The following is a 21,718-nucleotide window of genomic DNA, read 5'->3' as shown; positions in this document are numbered from 1 at the left end:
TTCATCTGTGAGGGCACAATGCTGGAAAATCTTTTATCTTATCCCACCTAATTCAGCTTAAATATGTGCTGATAGTGATCCCAAAATTCATGTTCCAATCACAGCTGAAGAGGCTTTAGAGAGATCTTTGGGAAAAAACAGGAAAAAAATTAATTCCCTATAATTCCATCATATCCATGAGGTGATGGGAGCAAAGACTCCAAGTTCCAGCACTGATATGCAGAAATAGCTTTTTTTTTTATTTTTTTTTTTCCCTCACTTTAATGGAAAATCAATAGGATTTATTTTAGGGAGCTATTTGGATGAGTTGGTTCAAAGAGCAGCAATTTTTCTTCTCTTTTCAGAGAATTACCCTTCTTTAATGTTGGGAACAAGGAGACCTCCTGACCACAGACAGTTTGACCAAGAATAATTCCAGTTCAAAATCATTTCCATCCATCATGAGAAACAAATTGTAGGAACAGGACAAAAAAAAAAAAAAATTCCAAGCTACTCTGAGTCTTCAACCCTTAATGAACTTTAAGGAAATATATTGAAATATTTGAGGAAATGTATTTTCATGTGAAATGAAGTCATGAGCCAAAAAAAAAAAAAAAATCTTTATCCATATTAAGGCTGATAAAGCTTGGGAAGGAAGCAATCTGTGCAGCTCCAAAATATAATTTTGACTCCTGCAAGGAGAATTTTGGCCCTTTCTAAAGAAGCTGCTTCCCTCTAGAAACTTCTGGAAATGCTGTTCTGGAATTTGATTTTGCTTTGGCTCTGGAAGGACCATCCTGCACCCAGATAGGCACAGAGTTAGTGACCACTAATCCATCAAAAATTCTGGAAGTGACAACAGTAATAATAATAATAATTATTGCTATTAATGCATGGCATTGCAATATTCTTGTGTTTTACAGCTCTTAAGTGGGATAGAAAATAAAAAAAAAAAAAAACCACTGGGATAAAGGTGCTGCTTCCCAAGGATTCTGCCAATATTATCCACCCCTGAAAAGAGGATTTCCAGCAGAGAGCGAATATTTCAAATGGTTAAAAGTGCTGGACATGCCCAACATGAAATCCAGGATTTTGGGGTGGGATTCCCCCCTGTGCAGCTCCCCATGGAGTTGTAGTGACAATTTTTCTCACTGCTCCATGCTGGAGTTCAAAAAGGAGTTTCAGAGGGAAATTCTCCAAACATTTCACCCCCAATCCCTCACCTCTTGTTCTGGTGGAGGGAACTGTGGGGCTCCACATCAACCACCAACATTCTGCAGGATTGGATCCCAACCCTGCTCCTGCTGGAGCTTGGAATGTTTATTTAACCTGATCCCACAGCTCTGGAACTGCCAGTGTGCCCAGAACCTCTAAGGGAGATACAAATGAAAATATTCCATCCCAATATCCCATTCCCCTGCCTCCTCTGTGTCCTGTCCCTCCATCCCTTGTCCCCAGTCCCTCTCCAGCTCTCCTGCAGCCCCTCCAGCCCCTGGAATGTGCTGGAAGCTCTCCCTGGATCCTTCCCTTCTCCAGGCTGCCAATTCCCAGCTCTCCACAACCTCCCATTGGATCCATCTCCTCTCCAAGGCATTGATGGATCCAGGGCCTTCCCCTGCAATCTCAGGGAACCATCCAGGCTCTCCCTTCCCTTTTCCTCTCTTTTCCATGCCCACTGTCCATCCAAACCCCTCTGGATGGATGCTGAGTGTCCTGAATCCCAGAATCCTGGGCTGCCTTGGCTGGGAAGGAGCTCAAAGCTCATGGCAGGGACACCTCCAGCATCCCAGGCTGCTCCAATCCTTGCTGGGGCATTGCAGGGATCCAGGGATTCTCTGGCAATGCCAGCCCAGCAATTCCTGCCCCAATCTCCCCTTCCCCAATTCCCTGGGTCCTGTCCCTCCATCCCTTGTCCCCAGTCCTTCTCCAGCTCTCCTGGAATGTGCTGGAAGCTCTCCCTGGATCCTTCTTTCCAAGTGAACATTCCCAGCTCTCCCAGCCTGGCTCCAGCTCCAAGGATTCCTCTGGATTTGCTCCAGCACCTCCACATTTTCCCTTACAGGACACACACCCAGGTCATGGCTGGCCATGGACAACCAGTGATGCCCTGAGTGGTCACTTAGATGTCCTGAGTGGTCACTCATCCCCTCCCTACCTGCAGCAGAGGTCTCTGCACTCCCAGGATCTTCATGGTGTCAGCATTGGCCAAGATTTTCAGGGGGTCTGAGGCTTTGGTGACCCCCTCAATCTCTTTGTTGATCTCTGCCAGGACCTGGTTGAGGAAGATGTTCTTGATGTACATGGTGAGGAATTCCCTCAGTGGGCACTGCTTGGCTGGGCCCAGCTCCATGGCAAACTCAATCTCCTGGATGAACCTGGAGGGCAGCAAGGGGAAGAATAAATTGAAATGAAACCAAGCGGATATTTTAGATTTGTTGGTTTTGACAAGCAGAAGTGGGAATGAGCAGGGATTGTCCCAGCTTGAAGAAGAGAAAAGCTCCACAAGGTAGTTTTAAAAAGATAAAATAAAAATACATAAGATAAAAATAGATTTAAAAAAATAAGGTAAAATACAAAAAAGATAAAGATAAAATACAAAAAAATTGTTGAGAAGACTTAAGTTGCTGGAGAAGGACAAATAAAATGACAGAAAATCCACATCCCAGGCACAATTTAGTTTTTCCATTCGGGACATGCTGGGGAAATGTCCTTATAAAAATAAAATCACCATAAAAAAAGCTAAGATGCCACAAATCTCTTTTAAAACCTTTCTGGGCATGGTCACTTCATTCCCACTTCATCCCCACCTCTAAACTGAACAACAGAATATTTCAGCTCAAAATCCAGAAAAAAAACCCCATGATAATAAGCATGATGCCATTATCCTCCTGCATTATGGATATTTGTGTTATGGTGTATTTTTATCACCCTTTAAAGTCCCATCCCAGGGTCCCATTCCTGAACAGCAGGATGATGCTGGGAATATTTTAGCACCAAATGTTTGCCATCTCCTGCAAAAAACCCTCTTTATTTCTGTGCTGCCATCTGGTTTTCACAGAGGAATTTATTCCAGAAATTACCTAGTCATCTCTTTAACTACATCTGAGGCAATTATTTGAAAATAATTTGGGATTGAGTATCAGGAGCCATCATGGATTGAGATGTGCTGTGCTGAGGGAGGCTCAGGTTGGATTTCAGGAAAGATTTGTGCAGGGAGAAGTGGTCAGGAAGTGGAGCAGGGAAATGTGGAATCACCATCCTTGACAAAAACAAGGATGTGGCACTTAGGACATGGTTGGATTTGATGATTTTAGAGGGTTTTTTCCAACCTCAAGGATTCCATGATTTTATTCCTTAAAACTGACCATATTCCCAAATCCTCCAACAAAACCTGCTTAATCATCCCTAATTTTCTACCTCCACTTTCCTCACTCCAGAGCAGGCACTTACCTTCCATCACTGACTGAGGAACCAATTCCCAGAGATGATTTCCTTCCCATCTGAGCTCTTTTCTCCCTAAATCCTCTCCCTGTTCACTCCATGGCTCTGAACTCCATTTGGACAATGTGGGGAGATCCCTTTGTGGAAGATTCTCCAAAGAAACAGAGAGATGCTGCAGGGAGGGAATCACAGAGCCTGGCAGTTTTATTCCCTGGATTTCACAGGGTGAGAATGGGAATCAGCTTTGTAAAACAGGGAAACAGCAGTTTTCTGGGAAAAGAGCAGAGACTCCATAGAGCTGATCCCAGAAATCCCAGAGATCCCAGTGACACCACTCATTTCCTGAAGGGGACATTGCCAGGGTTGATGTGACTGTGTTGAACTCATTCACTGTGTCCCCTCATGGCTGTCAATAAATCTCTCCCTTTATTAATTTATTTACAGAGCACAAAACACCCCCAAAATGTGAATTTTACCATTAAACCCCATTCAGGTGGGAACTCAGGAGCTCAAACTGGGAACGAGCATCATCCAGCAAAGTGACAGGAACAACTTTGAAACACTTTAAAAATGCTCAAAAATGGCTAAACCCAGCAAAAAGAAGCTTTTAGAGGGAGAATGATCAAATCAGAGCTCAGATGTGCTGACCCCACAACATCCTGGGTGTTCCCAAGATCTCCTGCACCACACACTAAAATGTGACAAATGGTGGCACCAAGAATTTTTGCTTCCCAGATCTCTCCTAAAGATCTGTGCCTTCATCTCCAGAAAACTTCTTCTTGCCCTATTAAATTTTAACATCTTGGCATGGACAGGACAAGAGTGGTTCACTTAATGCTGGTCAGGATCAAATCCCTGTTTTCCTTGATGGGAACCATAAAATAATCCTGGATTATGAGGGAGCAGCCAGACAGCCCTGACTGAGGGGGGGTTTGTGAGTGCTCAGCATCACTTGTGATAAAGGACAAATGATCAGGAAGCAGATTTCAAATTGATTTTATTATTTATCTCAATTATTAGGAATTTATTGAGAATGAAGCAATCCATGGAGAACTGCAGGATACAGATGGGAAAACTTCAATTGGGATGAAATGATTATGGGAATGGAAACCAGTGAAGTCTTCATTTAATCCCAAAGATTTCTGTTGTGGGAAATGGAAGCAGAGAAAAAAGGAAAGTGAACTATGGATGTGAGAGTGTGGCTCAGAGCAAACAGCCCAAGAATTCCTGGATTTAATAATCCAGTGGGACAAGTCACTGTTTACAGCCTCACAGGACAGCTGGGATCCCATTTGCTGGGAACAGATTCAAAATTAAAACCATGATTTTTTTTGTATTTAAGAGAAGTCAGAGTTGGCAAATGGGAACAGATTAAAAATTAAAACCATGATTTTTTTGTATTTAAGAGAAGTCAGAGTTGGCAAAGAAGATGTGGCTGCCCCTGGAAATGTCCAAGACCAGGCTGGGCACAATAATAAATGTGACCCCTGAATAAATGTGACACCAAGAGTGATTCTTCTGCCACAAAATCCCACAGAAATGTGAACACTGGACTTCTTTCAAGGGGTCCAAATAAGCCAAATTTAGGGTTATCTTCCATACCCTTCATCCAACAGCTCTTCTTGCTGGGAAATAAGTAGATAGAAATTCCCAGCCAAAGGAAAACTCACCAGAATTCAACCAGAATTTCTCCTCCTTCTCAGAAAACAAAAAACAAAAAAACAAAACCCCAACAAGTATCTCAGATGTATTTCTTTAAAAAATCAGCCCCAGTTGGCAATAAAAGACCAGCCAAACTTGAAGAAATTGAAAATGAGTGTTTGAAATGGGAAATGCTGGGTGGCATTAAAGAGCCAGCAGATATTCCCTATTTTCTGCCTGGCAGCCACATCCTGTGCTATTTATTTATTTCAATTTCAAATGCTGCTGCCTGGCTTCATCCAACAGAATTCAGTCTCTATAAAGAACAAAAAAAAAGTATTTAACAGAATAGGAAAAAAAAAAATACATCCTGAGAGTCCTCTCCAGAAATGTTGTGTTACTCATCCAAGCCATCCATGGAACTTTTAGATGACAAAAAAAGGAAATTTGACCTGTGGCTATGCCAGAAATCAATATTTATCCCAGAAATCAATATTTATCCCAGAAAGGTTTAGATTCTGGATCATGGTCATTGTAGATATTCCTGGGAATTGCCTGAAATCCTAAAAAAAAGGCTCACAGGGCTGTCCCTGCTCTGAAGGACACTTTTAGGAAATGTCACTGTGAGGATGGAGTTCTTCAACAGAGCAGCCAAAGGGGGGGGGGGGGAAAGAAATTTCCACCTTATTCTGAATTCAGAACCTGCATTTTTAAAGTGATGCACAATTTTCAACTTGTTTTATCCTCCTATAAAAGCATTTGAGGTGATTTGTGGCTGCAATTAAGCATTCCCCTTAGACAGAAAAGCACTTTCAGGGAAATGAAGTAGCTTTTGGTAAATGACAGTCATTTGGATTAAAAAAGAAAAAAAAAGAAAAGGCTCCTCATTTCAGAAAATTTAATTCATTCAAACTCACAACTTAATTGGCTGTGAGCACTGTCTTACCTAAGCTGAAAGTGTGGGATAAAAAGCATAAAACCTAAAAAAGATGCATGGATTGATTTAGAAACCTACAACTCCTGCCTTCCCAAGGCTTTTTTTCTGCCTCCTTGTTCTCAGATGTCTTCTAAAACATCATTAAAAGAAACTGAAGGCATTGGAAGTGCAGAGCATCAATGATCCCTTAATGATGATGGTAACAATATCTGAAATTCCCTCCTCAAACATGTGAATGACAGGAAAAAATATCAAATATTCCAGAACCTTATTAAGACAATTTTTTCTGACATGCAGCCCAAATTTACATTTCATTTTTGTGTGATCCTGGACTGTTCCCTTCCCTCTGCCTTAGTCATGAAACATCCAAGTACCTGGGATGAACTTTTGGGGAGTTTCTACAGAACAAGGAGATATTGAGGAAATATCAGAAATCCCTTGAGAACTGGATCCCAGCTGCTGACAGAATGGAAAATTCCAAAGGAAATTAGGGATAAAATACCCAGGATTGTGAGCTCTGGAAGGTTTGAGGACACATTAAAGCCAGAGAGAAAAGTGGAAAATCCCACACCCAAAGATCCTGATCATTACACAGGAGCTGAGCACAATAAATGCAATTAAATTCAAATAATTCACTGCAGCACATGGAGCATTGCCACTGAAAACCAATCAAACAGATCCTAAACTAACAAAAATCACATTATTTTGCCCAAAATCTTCACTGCAGGGAATTATTTTAGTCCATGATCATCCCCCCCAGGACTGATGTTTCACACTTTGCTGATAAATATCGTGGCCATGCAACTTTATAGAGATTATCTTGATTCTGATTCTGTACAAAGTCACTCCAAAAAGAGGAAAAAAGGTTTAAAATCTTTTCTAGGTGGCCCCAAAATGTGATTAAAATTAAAATTATCACCAAAAGAATAGTAAACAGCTCTGGGAGACTCAAAGGAAGTCTCGCTATTTTAAGTTTGTTTTGATTATTAGCAAAACCAGACCAAATAAATCACCAAATACCAGACAAAAAGAACGAATTTTCTGCTATTTTGAAATATTAAATAGCCTAGAAAACATCCAGGGAAGTGGCAACTGGAGGAATGACTGCTGTTAATAGCAAACACAACATTTGAGATGCTTTCCTCTAAAATATTAATTAATAATTATTTAAAAGTACCTGACAGCACCAGAGTTGTTCCCACAACCCCAAGCTGAGTTTAATGGGGTTTTTTTGGATAAATCACCAAATTCAGTCCTTCCCTCGTACAAAAACAAATTCCCAAACCATAAAAAGGTTCAACTACTGGAGATAATTCTGTTGGTTACTGTAAAAAGGTTCTGTGTCCCCACAGAGCTGAGAGCTTCAGTGCTGGAAGATGAAAGAGACCAGGACTTCTCTTTTTTTAACAGTTAAAAAAAATACAAGATTTAAAGAATCGATTTCTGTGTTGGGGTTGCTCAGCCATGAGATTGAGGTAAGAAATGCCTCCTTCCCCTGCAGGTGTGACAGAAAAATCAGTGTTTTGCTGTCTCTGAGGTGCTGGAAACACTCACAAACACTCTGGGAAAAAAAAAATTAAATTAAAATTTAGCTCTCAACTGCTGCTAAAAATCTTGTTTCTTTAATGCTCAGCTGCCACCTGGAGCACACAAATTCCTGATGTAAGGGACTCTCTCAAGGTGCAGTTTCTGCTGATGTCTCCAGAGGGGAATATTGGCTTGTATTTGGCACCAGGAGATGCAGAATTAATCAGATCTGGAGGTTCATGACGTGGAGAAATGTTTACCTGGTGCAGCTCAGATCCCTCCCTTGTCCTTCCCAAATATCCCAAGACCTCACCCAATGGAAGTTTCTGGTTGGGTGGATGCTCAGATCTCCTGCTCTCCATCCTCTCATCTCCTGCCAGGGCAGGAGGGAAATTCAGGAATCAGCAGCAATTCCAAACTTTGCCAAACCTCAGGAAGAGCCAGGAGGGATTTCCCCAATGGGACTGGGTAGGGTTGGTGTGGCAGCAGTGTGAATTCTATCATCATCTGTTAAACCAGCTGGGGCAGTGCCCCTGATCTCCATGGGAGATATCTCCTGCTCATGGGCATCTTTAAACCAGCTGGGCAATCATCTTTATCTTCCCACAGCCCATCCTCCCTCCAGGAGATATCTCCTGTTCATGGCCACTGAGTCCCAGGGCATGGCTGATAAAATTCCATCATCCCACTGGGAGATGCTCCAGCCAGGGCAGGAGCCAAGCCTTTCCTAGCCAGAGAAAAACTGACATTTGGGACACCAAGGCACCTTCTTCCCACTGCATTCCAGAGGAAAACCAGAGCCTTGCACATCATCCCTGGAGCTTCAGAGGAAACTGCACCTTCTCCAGGAGCACTGCTCCAGCTGAGCCACATCTGCCCCTGCAGGAGGATGCAGCACCATGGAATGGGACTGTGCCACCACCCTGAGTGACTGACTGTGCCAGCTTGGATTCTGACTCTGGCAGGGTTGGGATTGTTCTGTGTAATACTGCATTTCTAGTTTAATTTTCCTAATTCCCATCTCTTTCCCTGAGAGCCCCTAAATTTCAAAATAATTTGGAAGAAGGGGGTTTACACTCTCCATTTCAAAGAGAAGTTTCTGTCTTTATTGGCAGACACCTGTCCTTCACACCAGGACAGGGAGAAATCTGAAAGAGGAGCAGCCAGGAGCTTGGGGAACCTCCTGGAGAAAATGAGTTCCAAAAGAACAAAAAGGTACAAAACTCATTGTGAGAGGAGAGCTGTGCAATGTGTCAGCATCACAGCCCTAGAAAATGGGAAAACACTGGGAAAAATGTTCTGTGGGACAAGGGAATGGGGGTCCTTTGCTTAGGGAACAGCTTTGAGCTGAAAGATGGGGGTTGAGTGGGATATTGGAAAGGAATTCCTGGCTGGGATAGAATTCCCAGAGAAGCTGTGGCTGCTCCAGGATCCCTGGAATGTCCAAGGCCAGGCTGGAGCAGCCTGGGACAGTGGAAATGTCCCATCCTGGCACTGGATGAGCTTCCAGGTCCCTCCATCCTGGGACTGCTGTTGGCTTTCACCCCCCTACAGCAGATAGCCCCACGTCTTTGGAGAGGTTTCAGCTCAAACCTGACAAAACTCAAGCTTTGTTTGTACCCTGAAGACTCCTTTGTCACCAATAAAATAAACTAATAATTGACATATCTTCACTTTATACAAAACTGAGCAAATCCAGCTCCTGTTCCAACCACTTCTCTGCTTCTCTGTCCTAAATTTCTGCTCTCTCAATCTTGAACCCCTGAATTTCCAGCCCAAAACCAGAGTGAGGTGGAGCCAAGTTGCCTGTAAGTGACAAGATTGCTCTGAGATGGAGATGATAACCCAAAATGACCACTGGACTAAATCACCCTCGATCTATTTGTAATTTAAATCCAATCCTACAGAAGATAAATGCCCCAACTACTCCATCAATCCCTTTTTCTAAAGGTCTGTGATGTCCTTGTTTTATGTGAACCCAGGGCATGAAGCCAAACCTGGAGGATTCCACCATTTCTCCTTTTTAAATGTTCTATAAAAGCTAAGCCAAGGCTTTATTTCTCACAACAGGTAACAGCATTTCTCTACTACTTTGCTCCGTGCAGGGTAGGAAATCCATCAAGCCCTGCTTTAAAACCACTGTAATTTTAAACAATCCCCACAGCTGCACAGGAATTCCTGCCCATCACACAGAAATATTGTGAGGCAGCATTAAATGTGTGTAAAGCACTCGGGTATCACAGCAATAATTATGTTAACAGAGCCACCACATAATGTCACCCTATTAACCAAGCAAAACACGAAGTTCACTAACTTCAGCTTTTCCTATTATTAAATCCCATTTCCTTTAATGTCCTATTACAGTTTGTTGACCACCACTGGAATGTAATGATACCCCCCACAACTCCACATTTTCTCCTGAGCACAATAGCTCTGTAAAAATTAACTTGTTATTCCCATTATTATTTTTTTTTTGTCGATCGGATCTGGCGGCTCGTTCTTTGTGCTCCAACCCCCCAGCTCTCAATCTGCCCCCACTTAAAAAGCAACATATGCTGAGGATAAATCTTTCCAATGGCTCTGTTAATAGAGGAGCTGTGTGACAGCTTTACAAATGGGCAGAGTGGGGGTTATTAGATTTTGTTGTTCTGATTCTGAATGGGAACGCAGGGATGGCTTTGGAATTACAACTGGGAGCAGCCAGAGGTTTCAAAGCCCCTGGATTTGGGGTGGCAGTTTCTGTGAGCCTGCAAGAGCCCCATCAGTGTCTGTGCCTGTGACTCCAATTAGTCCTGTCTGCCTCGTGCTGACATCCCAGTAAATCAGTGGACAGATGGCACAATCCCTCATTAGCATCCCACTGACTCCCCACTCTCCGGAGTGGGGGCAGCCAATAAATCCTAAAAACACACCAGGGCAAAGGAAAATCCAAATTAAGGGTGTAAATCCAGAGCCCACCTGGAGACAGGGCTGGAGCACCTTGGGGGAGAGAATTTGGGAGCAGGTGAGATGTCCTGCTGGGGTGGGCAGCACAGCCTGTGGCACCACCAGGGCAGTGGGAGGAGTGCTCCTCTCACAGCAGCTACATTTTCTGCCATCCAACGTGGAGAAAAGGCCAGGAGGGCCAGTTAAACATTCTGTGTCCATGGATGCATTTGGAGAAACAGAGTTCCATGGACATTCTGTGGAATTCCCAGACTGTCTCATTTAACAGCTGGAAACAAGACACCATCACTTCAGAAATCTCTGGCAGAGCATGGATTCCCCCCATCCCACTCAACATCAGGTCTGTTCTTTCATCAAGCAACCCTCTTTTCACATTTTGGTCATCTACCCAAAATTGTTGGTAAAACCTTGAAACACATGGGATGGAGTAGAACACAGATCCCAGATCATTTCCTGACCTGAGAACCTGGATGGGACAATCACAGAACCCTCCCGGTTGGAAAAGTGCTCTGAGGTCATCCAGCCCAACCATTCCCAGCACTGCCAAGGCCATTGATGTCCCCAAGTGCCTGGAAATCCCTGCAGGGATGGGGACTCCACACTGCCCTGGGCATTTCCAGTGCCTGACCGTTGTTTCCATGAAGGAATTTTCCCTGAAATCCACCCTGAGGCTGTTCCCTCTCCTTCTGTCCCTGTTCCTGCAGCAGAGTCCACCCTGGGGCTGGCACAGCTCATTAGACTCTTGCCCACCTGGACACAAGAGTTTGGTTTTAGCCACACTCAGTCCCGTGGAAATTATGAGAGAAGAGTGGGGACAACAAAAATCCCTCCAGGACACCCAGGTCAGGAATCACCCAACAATCAATAGGAGCACAAGAACTTTTTCCTTTCTCACCAACCCTGGGCATGCAACACCACAGAGAAGAAAAAATAGATTTTTCAGAGCAGGTCTTGCTGCCCCTGGATCCCTGGAAGTGTCCAAGGCCAGGCTGGTGGGGTTTGGGTCACCCTGGGACAGGGAAGGTGGAATGAGATGAATTTCAAGGTCCCTCCCAACCCAAACCATTCTGTGGTGTTCAGTTCCAGGTGTTTGCACAGGAACACAAAGATCCTGTTCATAAAGAGCTGCCAGGGTAATAATTCTGCACTTTTGAGGTCGAGATCACAAATCCAGCCAGGTGACTTGAACCTACTCACAGCTGCAAGCTAATCACTTTCATTAGTTAATTGGAAGAACTGAGCTCAGCTGGGACACACCAATATTGCCATTTAGGAACTCAAGAACCAGTGATCAAAGACCTGGCTGTGCTCCAGGTTCTTATCATTAATAAATTCACAGCTTGGCCACAGAGCCAGAATTTGCAGCTCAAAATACTCCAAAAAACCAAAAAAAAAAAAAAAAAAAAAAAAAAAAACCCTAAAAAACCAAAAAAACAAAAAAACCCCCAAAAAATCCCCAAAAAACCAAACCCAAACCTCCCACCCCCAAAAAAAAAACACCAAAAAAAAAAAAAAAAAGCCCAAAAAAACCCAAAAGCAAAAAAAAACCCCAACAAAACAAAAAAATTTGGAAGTTTCCCACATGAAGGAATTTATGGCAAGGATTTATGGCAGGATTTTGTTGCTCCTCTGCAGGGGTGGGAGGAGGCTCAGTGGGTTCCTTTTACAAGGAGGGGTTTTTGCAGGATGTGTTTGAGGAAAAGAGAAGCAGCTTCCAGAGGAAACAGAAATAAAAACCTGGATCTGGGATTGCCTTGGATCATCCACCTCATTTGGCATCCAGGGTCTGGGCCAGGCTAATGAGGAGAAGGGATTTGCAACATTCCCTGTGCTACTGGAGGCAGAAAATTTGGACAAACTGGATGCTGTGCCTCCATTAAGGATCCCATTCCTCTTCTCCAAAGAGTGAAGGCATTTGTTCCAATGGCCTCAACACCAGGAGTTACATTATTCCAAACCAAACTAATTTCACTAATTCCCATTTGTGGCTGATTTTTTTCCCCCCTCCCATCTCCTGCTCCTCAAACCAGGAATGAAGAAATCCTGACAGCTGCTGACTCCTGCCCAAACTCTTGGCTTCTGCCCACAGACTGATCCTTACAAATCACTTAATTCATCACCTAATAAAGCTCCTGCAAACAAGAGCACAAACACACCCTGGGCTCTCACTGCCAGTGGGAAAACGATTTCCTGCCCCTGGGAAATGCCATTGGATGTTCATGTGTGTCAGGTTGATTATCCCATAATTACAGTGCACAGCTGACACAGGAGCAGGTTTGGTTCTTTCAAGGTGGAATTGTGGAAGGACAGAGTAAGGCTCTTAATTACACACTTTGGCTCTTAATTACAGATTATCAGATCAAAGGGTGGTGTTCTGAAATTATCTTTACACACAGACACAGAGCAGACCTGAGTGCAGGGATTGACCAGGAACATCCCTCTCAAATCTGGGAGAGGCTGCTCAGATTTCTGTGAGGTTAAAGAGAATTCCCATCCCATAATGAGAGGCACAAAGTGTCCTCATCCTCCCCCTGCCACAGTTCAGTGCTTGGAAAGGTTCAGGCCCCATCCTTTCCCATGGGTGATGCTTCCCTGCATCTGGAAACTCTCCTGAGGCTTCTGGGATGGGATGGGATAATGGGATGGGATGGGATGGGATCCATGGGATGGGATGGGGTGGGATCCATGGGATGGGATAATGGGATAATGGGATGGGATCCATGGGATGGGATGAGATGGAATAATGGGATGGGATAATGGGATAATGGGATGGGATGGAATCCATGAGATGGAATCCATGGGATAGGATGGGATGGGATCCATGAGATGAAATCCATGGGATAGGATAATGGGATAATGGGATAATGGGATAATGGGATGGGATGGGATAAGGGGATGGGGTTGCAGCCCCCTTCTTCTGTGATGGGATGGGGTCACACTCAGAACTTCAGGATTTTCCAAAGGGACACTCCAGAGGCACAGTGCCAGGAAGTCATTAGCCTAATTAACTCTTCACTGTTAATCAAATTTCTTCCTAATCCAGTCACAATCCCACAAGCACAGGGTCAGTCAGAGCTCGTGGTTTAAAAAAAAAAATGGCAAAACCCCACATTTATTGGGTTACAAGGATTTTACTGCACTGAGGGTGGGAATCCTTCCAGTCTGAATTCAGAAGTCTCCCTGCAAATAAAGCCTCATGTTTGTGTTTATGTTCCTTCAGGGCATGACACAGCTCTGAGCTTGGGAAGCTGAGAGAGGTGGAAATAAATCCTGGGAACCACCAAGATATTCAGCAGCAATCTGAGAAAATTGGAGTGGGTTTTTTATGATGTAAACCCTTCCTTTGTGGCCACCTGCACTGTAAATTGTGCTCAGTTTCCTTATACTCTCTCCTTACAACTCCCAATTCTTTTCAATTACCAAAAAAGAGGGGAAAAAATATGTGTACAAATGTAGCAATGCAGCTTCATGGATATGATGGATGTTGCAGCAGTTTTAGTTTGGATTTTTTCCATGAATTTTTATTGCTGAGCTGTAAGAACTGCACCAGGAATCCTAATACTTGTCCTAACTCATCCAGCCCTGTGTGAATCATTTCAGTCCTCTGCATATTTCATCTTTTCCCTCGAACTAATAGTGCTTGAACACTGTGAATAATTTATTATTCAGCCAAATTTATGATTATGCTGATTCTTTTTCTTGTAAAGAAATACATTTTCAGAATATATTGATTTCAGCTGGAAGGGTTCCAGGCTGGACAGGGTTTGGGATAGTGGAAGGAGTCTCTTCCCATGGCAGGGGGTTGGAATTGAGTGATTTTCAAATTCCTCTATTTTAATGGGATGTTCCAGCCTTCAGCTGATGAATTTAAACCCCTGTGATGTCACTTAATTATAGAATTTCAGGGAGATTTAATCCCAACCTCTGCCATATTCCTCAGACAGAAACTCCAGTGAGGAGAGGAGGAAGAAGAATCTAAGAGCTCTGCTCTCCTTGGATTTTTCCCCTTGAACATCAGCATGCAGCACTCAGCCCCAATGAAATAACACCTCAAAAAAACTCCTCTCAGTTCCTCCTTCTCTCTATTTATTTACACCCCCATGCCCTTATCAACGAAATCATAATTGCACTGATAGCAGCACAGCAGCAGCAGATGGGCCCGTGGAAAATGTTAAATAAACCTGAGGTTCTGCCAATTCAAAGAATCCAATGGGTTGTAAATATTTCTTTCTGTATCACAAACGTGCATTATTTGAGATTAGGCTCTGCCTAAGTAGCTCCTGATCAGTTTATCTTTGAAAGCTGAGGGATTTGGGAGATGTGCACTTCTCAGGAGTTTTTGAGAGGAGCAAAAAGTTGAAGAAATGGGATGAAAAGTGAAGAAAAAGGAGAAATGGCAGAACGAGAATAGAAAGTTTCTGGTTGGTGGTGGGTCTCAGGGATCCCTGAATTTGTGCAAAAACAGGGATAGGAGGAAGGAAAATCCCATAAATCATGAAAAAGCTCCATCCAGCAGTGAGCACAAAGCACCAGAACTGTGGGAATTAAACCAATGGGGATGTTCATGGGATGGGGATTGAGGAGACAGAATACAAAATACAGAATATAAAATTGTGTGGGAAGCAAATTCCAAAAGTGATTAACAACATTCAGCAGAATTAGGTGAAAACTGGGCTCAGGAATGCCCTGATTAAAAATAGCTGCAAAAGTTTAAGATGAAGTTAAGAAAATCAGAATAAACTCTGAGTCCTGGACCAGTGGAGGGCCTAAGGAAAAAAAAAATTTTGATTGGACTGGAGGTTTTAATTAAATAAAAAAAACCCAAAATAGAAAAGAAAACCTTCTGTGTTTCTTTACCTATTTAATTCATGCCTGCTTTAGGATCAGGGTATGGAATATGGAAAAGTGTTGGATTTATATCTCAACAGATGCACTCAGCATTAAAAAGGCTCCACCCTGAGTCTCCATCCAAAAACATCCTCAGCATCCTTGGATTTACAAAACCTTGTGAGCAGGGTCTGAATGAAGCCAAGAAAAGTTAATTAAAATATAATAATGTCCCTTGTAACTGATCTCTCCTGCTGTGCTCTCCTCTCACCTCCTTCATTTGCCACAGCCTCAAAGAACTGAGCACCCCAAAAATTAAATTAATGAGAAAACAAAGCAAGGAAAGTCATCCTCAGGAAAAATTCCATCTGAACAGAAAGTGGCCACACAATTAAAGAAATTGAAATTCTTCCCAGAGCTTGGGCAGATTTCAAAAGCTGCTTGGAAGGATGGAAAGAAGGATTGAGACAATTGGACTGGAACATTCCATAAAGTTACTCTGTCAGTCCTGAATTCCAGATACAGAGAATTCCTCCACTTCCCTAAAAATTAATTCTAAAGATTTTATGAAGGTCAGACCACTGAAGGAGGAAAAACCAAGATCCTCAAATCTGTTCCTGATCTTTGGGGTGGTTCTATGGCACCTGAACAAACTTTGAGTGCATTTCCCTCTTTGTAAAATTTGAACTCCCTTTTAAAATATCTCATGGATTAATGATTATTGGGAAAAATAAAGAATGGATGAAAGCCAGACAGGGGTTCCACTCAGCACAGATGTCCAAAAAAAAAATAAATATAATAATAATATAATAATAATAAAAAAAAAAAATAAAAAAAAAAAAAGACAGAAGTCTGGAATATCCAGCACTGCCCATGTCCCCAAGTGCCACCTCCATGTGACTTTGAAATCCCTCCAGTCATTTCAGGGTCCTGCCCTTCCAATGCTTTTCCAACCTCTTCCAGCCTTTTCCATGAAGAATCCAGCAAAACACAGACCTCAAATTTCTTGCTTTATCTCCCACTTTTTTATATTCCAAATAAACCCCCAAATGAGTGACAGAGCACAAGGGATGGGAGGATGTTGAACAATGCCCAGAAAATCAATTTCCAACTGCAGGTTTTGTTATTCAGATTTAAGAAAAAAAACATCCCTCACATAAAGGACTCTGTGTTTGAGAAACCAGAGACAAAATGCAAAATTCAGCAGCATCGAGTAAACTATTACAAAATATCAATTTATAGACAAGCTCATTAAATGTTTTGTATTCAAGCTTTTTTGCTTGTACAGTAAAAGTGGCAACTGGATATAAATTTCAAGCAGAAACTCGAAGCTTGCAAAAACAAAAGTACAATGCAACTTTGGAGTGGAAATTTCAACTCCAAAGATGATTTCCCATTGCCAGCTCTCACCAGTGCATGAATTATAAATGGATGTATAAATAGGATTTGTTTGATTGCTTGATCAGCTCTTAATTTTATCAAATCTTCTGGACCACTTAGAGACATCCCAGGGAGATTTGGAGATTCCTTGTTTGAAGATACAGCAGAGACAAAATTCTGTCACTCCTATGGAGGAGCAGGGCCTGACCTTGAAATCATAATTAATGCCACAACAATCTCTGAAGCAGCCAGGAAAGGGAGAAATTAGTAGGAAAATATTGCCAGCATTTTATTTAAATGAACTTTGAAAAACTCTGGTGTGACAGGAGCAATATTGAAGCTCAATAAGGGATTAAAATTAAATGGAGCAATTACAGCAAACTTTGACCAAATACAGGATTAGATGGAGCAATTACAGCAAAATTAGTTGGAAAAAAGACACAAAGTTTGTCACCATCACTGCTCTGAAGCCACAATTCCAAGTGATCCTGAGCTGCAGGACAAGAGTCCTGGTTTTTCAAGTGTTGAGAAATCCAGCCAGGTGAATTTTCCTGCTCTAAAATTCCTGGGAGAGATTTCCTAATTCAGTGTCTTCCAGTTCCAGCTGTGATTTCCAAATCACTCTGGATTCCCAAACCAAGAAATTCCTCCACTCTGGGATTCCTCCCCTTGGGCTGTGAGAGGCACTGAGGGTGAGGAGCCCCAAATTCACAAATATTCCCAGTTGGAAAGGACCCACAAGGATCAAATCCAGCTCTTAATGAAAAGGCCCAAAAGAACTCTCAGAACATTAGCTGGAGACAAACCTCACGGCCAGCAGAAAAAAAAAAAAAAAAAAAAAAAAAAGAACTTGGTAAACCATGAATGACACAAAACCAGACTGTTTTTTTAGAGAAATAAAGAAGTATCTGAGAAATAAAGAAGTATCTGAGATACTTGGGGTTTTTTTTTTGAGAAAGAGGAAAAATTCTGGTTGAATTCTGGTGAGTTTTCCTTTGGCTGGGAATTTCTATCTCCACATTTCTCAACAAGTGGAAATGCTGGATAAATTCCATGCCAGTACTAAGAGAAGAGAGGAACACCACTGGAAAAGTCTCCCAATTTCTATAGGGAATCCTGAGAAATAATCCTTGAGAAAAAGCAGGAAATGGGAGAAATTCAGGGAGAAATTTCAGGAGATATTCCTCTCCCCATGCTGAGCCCAGCAGGAATTTGATCCCAGCAGGAATTCCAGCCCTGCCCATGGGAAAGGCTCTGCTGAGTGTCAAAGCATCTCCTCGGATATTCACTGTTAATCCTGGCAAACCACTCCAATTAGGGGAGGAGGGGGGAGGCAGCTCTTGTGTCCCTCACTTTTCCAGCCTGGATGAGTCCTGACAGCCCATGATTGCTGCAGACAGCCCCTAATTAACTGTCATTAGCAAACACATGTCAGGGCTCAGGGCTGGTGCTGGAGCTGCTAATTTACCTCCAGAATACTAAAAAATGCCTTGAAAGGAGCTGGTGAGGGGGTTTTGTTGTCTTATTAAACATTCCCTACCTCCCCAATTCCTAAAGGCTCCTGTTTGGAATAAATGATGGATTAAAAGTGGTTTTTTTCCCCTCCTCCTTGCAGCCCTAAGAAGGATGAGAATGTGACCACAGGGAAAAGTGGGAGCTCTGCAGAACCAGGAGGTGACAAATGAAATAATTCTATCCAAACCACCACAATGAACGTGGAGCTGAGTTTTGTGGAGCCCCCTGCACAGTCAGACCTTAGTTCTGTGTTATTTTATTAATTAGAGTGGGTTTAAATTAATCCAGCTCTGTTTCTGCAAGCACATGGGGGAGCAGAGCAGAGGAGCTGGATGGAAACCTCTCCTTGGAATTCTGGTGACATTTTGCTGCACAAAATCACCCAAAGGAAGACAAATTTATGGACTCAGGTATGAATTTAAGGGGGCGAAATAATCCTTCCCTGTGAGGGTGCAGAGCCTTGGAATGGAATTCCCAGCAGGATTCCACCAAAGATATCTTTATTTAACTTTTCCTTCATGCTTATTCTCATCCCCTTCTCCAGGTAGGAAACAGAAGTGCAAAGAGACTGAGGAGACACCTGATGTTTTCCACACAAAAACATTGAGGTAAAGCAGAATCCTCCAATGAACTGTGATGGTTTGGGGAATTTTGGGAACTGGTTCACATCCCTGAGATGCTCCTTGTGTGGGAAAGCAAGAGGACTGATGGCTGGAGAAGATTCCTGAAACAATGATTCCCACTAATGGGCATTTCCAGCAATTCTCATTAATGTCATTATTGATCCTTCCACTTCTCTGTATTTTTTCCTCTGATTCTTCAATTTCCTCTCTTTTTTTTTTCCCTTTGATTTTTCAATTACAATATCCAGCAGTGCCCTCGTGCCCATTGCTCTGTACAGAGGAGTAAATCCCTCATTTCTGTAAAATTCCCATTTCCTGGCATATTTTCCATGGTGATTATGAACAGACAAGGTGCATTTTGAACATTTGCTCAGCAAAGCACTTCAGGCCATGCTGTGGATACACTTTGCAATTCTTGCAAATTCTCTATTCCCAAGGGAACTCAGTCATGGGGCAGAATTCAAACCACAGGTGAAAAAATGCCACAAGTGGATGGACATAACTGTGAGCCAAATTCTAAATTTGCCTTTTTAAACAAAATCTTTCTGCTGATTTTGTGGCAGAGTTGAAAATAACTGCAAGTAGTGAATGTTTAAGATTAATAAACTGGCTTGTGTGTGAATTACACAGGATTCCAGGAGAGTTTGCATTTCCTGCCCAGTTTCATTTCAGAGTTTAAGAAGGCACAGAAGGAATTTTTGGGCCACACATATTCATGAATATTCTGCTCATCTTCTGATGAAGTTCCCATTCAATTGAAAAATGCATTGAAATTTCCCATTTCTTGAAAAATGCAAAGAAACATCCCCAACCTTCCTGGGATGAGGACAAATCCTCCCCATCTTCCCCCATAATCCTGGTCATGTTTTTATTTTCCTTCAGGAGAATTATTTCCTCCATCTGCTCCTCCTGCAGGAGTTGCTTCCTCCTTTTCCTGCTTTCCCAAGGTTCCCAACTAAAACACATTTATCCAAATACCAAAAACATTTTGCAGAATTGATCAGCAACTCAAATAAACAACAACCTGCAGAAATCAAAGCCCTAAAGATTTCCCAGACAGATAGAGACACAACCCAGATGGGTGTGGGTGTGTGGATGAACACAAATCCTACTGATAAATAACAATACTTGGTTATTAACTCCCTTCTGGAACATGATTCAAGATATTTATGGCATCACTTTCCTCTCTGTTTTAGGGGCTGAACAGAAATTAACCCCTGGAATGGGCACAGCATTAAAACCCTGACAGGGCTTTGGCTGTGTAATGTGTTTATAGCTTTCTGCATTTAAAAAAAAAAATTAATTAAAAGCTTGGTAAAAGGTCAGAAATTGCACAGGGTTATAATTTTCTAGCATGAGAAAGCAGTTTCTTTCCAAAGCCTGAAGACAAATGTACTTTTTCTTTGTCAGATGGAAAAAGGTCTTGGAGGGTGATAAATAGCAGAGCTGTCCAATTTTGTAATCCAGTCAGAAAAAATAGACATCTTTTTGCTGAGGTACAAATCAAACCAGCTTTTTCTTTCTTTGCTTAATCACCAATTAAAAATACAATATATTATGTGAAGTCTCAGGTAATCTAAATTGAATTTCATTCACATTAAAGAATGGAACCTCTCATTTGACAAAAATGAAGCAACTATTCTTTTGGAGAGCCCACAGAATCAGTAATTGAGTTGAACTGGAAAGTGTGTGGCTTCTCAGAAAAGAATTACACTGCTGATTGTGTTAAGCAAATAATAATTAACACAAGTACATACAGCTCTAATTAGCGAGGAACTTAATTAAACAAATACACCAGCACAGCAAAACGCTAAACAAAGTAATTGTACAGCCTTGCCAACGTGGCTTTTATTTTTACACAATGATTATAAAACAATTTTGGGTAGAGAGGAGCAGGAATCAGGCTCTGCCCAGCCCCTCTGAAACACAAAGAGATCCCAGTAAATGATGTGGAATTCCCTGCACTGTCTGGAATTCCCTGCACTGTCCATCCCTGTGAATGCTTTACAACATGGAAGAGCTGTGCACAAAAACTTTGAACAGTGCTGGTTTCAGGATTAGGAAGGAAAATTCTCGATTCCCTAAACTGAAACAATTGTCCTGGCTTGCACAGCAGGATGTGACCAGCAGTGTGAATTCTATCATCATCTGTTAAACCAGCTGGGGCAGTGCCCCTGATCTCCATGGGAGATATCTCCTGTTAATGGGCCATCTTTAAACCAGCTGGGCAATCATCTTTATCTTCCCACAGCCCATCCTCCCTCCAGGAGATATCTCCTGTTCATGGCCACTGAGTCCCAGGGCATGGCTGAGAAAATTCCATCATCCCACTGGGAGATGCTCCAGCCAGGGCAGGAGCCAAGCCTTTCCTAGCCAGAGAAAAACTGACATTTTGGACACCAAGGCACCTTCTTCCCACTGCATTCCAGAGGAAAACCAGAGCCTTGCACATCATCCCTGGAGCTTCAGAGGAAACTGCACCTTCTCCAGGAGCACTGCTCCAGCTGAGCCACATCTGCCCCTGCAGGAGGATGCAGCACCATGGAATGGGACTGTGCCACCACCCTGACTGACTGACTGTGCCAGCTTGGATTCTGACTCTGGCAGGGTTGGGATTGTTCTGTGTAATACTGCATTGCTATTGGAATTGTCCTAGTCAAGAACTGTTTTTCCTATTCCCATCTCTTTGCCTGAGAACGCCTTAATTTCAAAATTATAGTAATTTGAAGGAAGGGGGTTTACATTTTTAATTTCAAGAGAAGTTTCTGCCTTTGTTAACAAACACGTGTCTTTCAAACCAAGACAACAATATAAAAGTTCAATTTGTCACCTCTAACCCTTTATCTTGTTTTGGCAGCCTGGGAAATGCACCCTGATGTCAAGGAATGGAGTTAGGGAAGAG

General features: G+C 42.5%; 1 protein-coding gene across 1 annotated transcript in view; it reads right to left on the bottom strand.

The window, feature by feature from the left end:
• The window catches only part of EXOC4 (exocyst complex component 4), a 287,466-nt gene that overhangs the window by 67,438 nt on the left and 198,310 nt on the right, over positions 1-21,718 (bottom strand). The window contains exon 11 of the mRNA XM_079303974.1: positions 2,135-2,354. Coding sequence (XP_079160100.1) covers positions 2,135-2,354 — 220 coding nt within the window. The remainder of the gene's footprint in view (positions 1-2,134; positions 2,355-21,718) is intronic.

Source organism: Erithacus rubecula (genome assembly GCF_903797595.1).
Source record: "Erithacus rubecula genome assembly, chromosome: 4".
NCBI lineage: Eukaryota > Metazoa > Chordata > Aves > Passeriformes > Muscicapidae > Erithacus > Erithacus rubecula.
The sequence above is the reverse complement of the archived record's forward strand: the minus strand, read 5'-3'. Positions and strand labels throughout refer to the sequence as shown.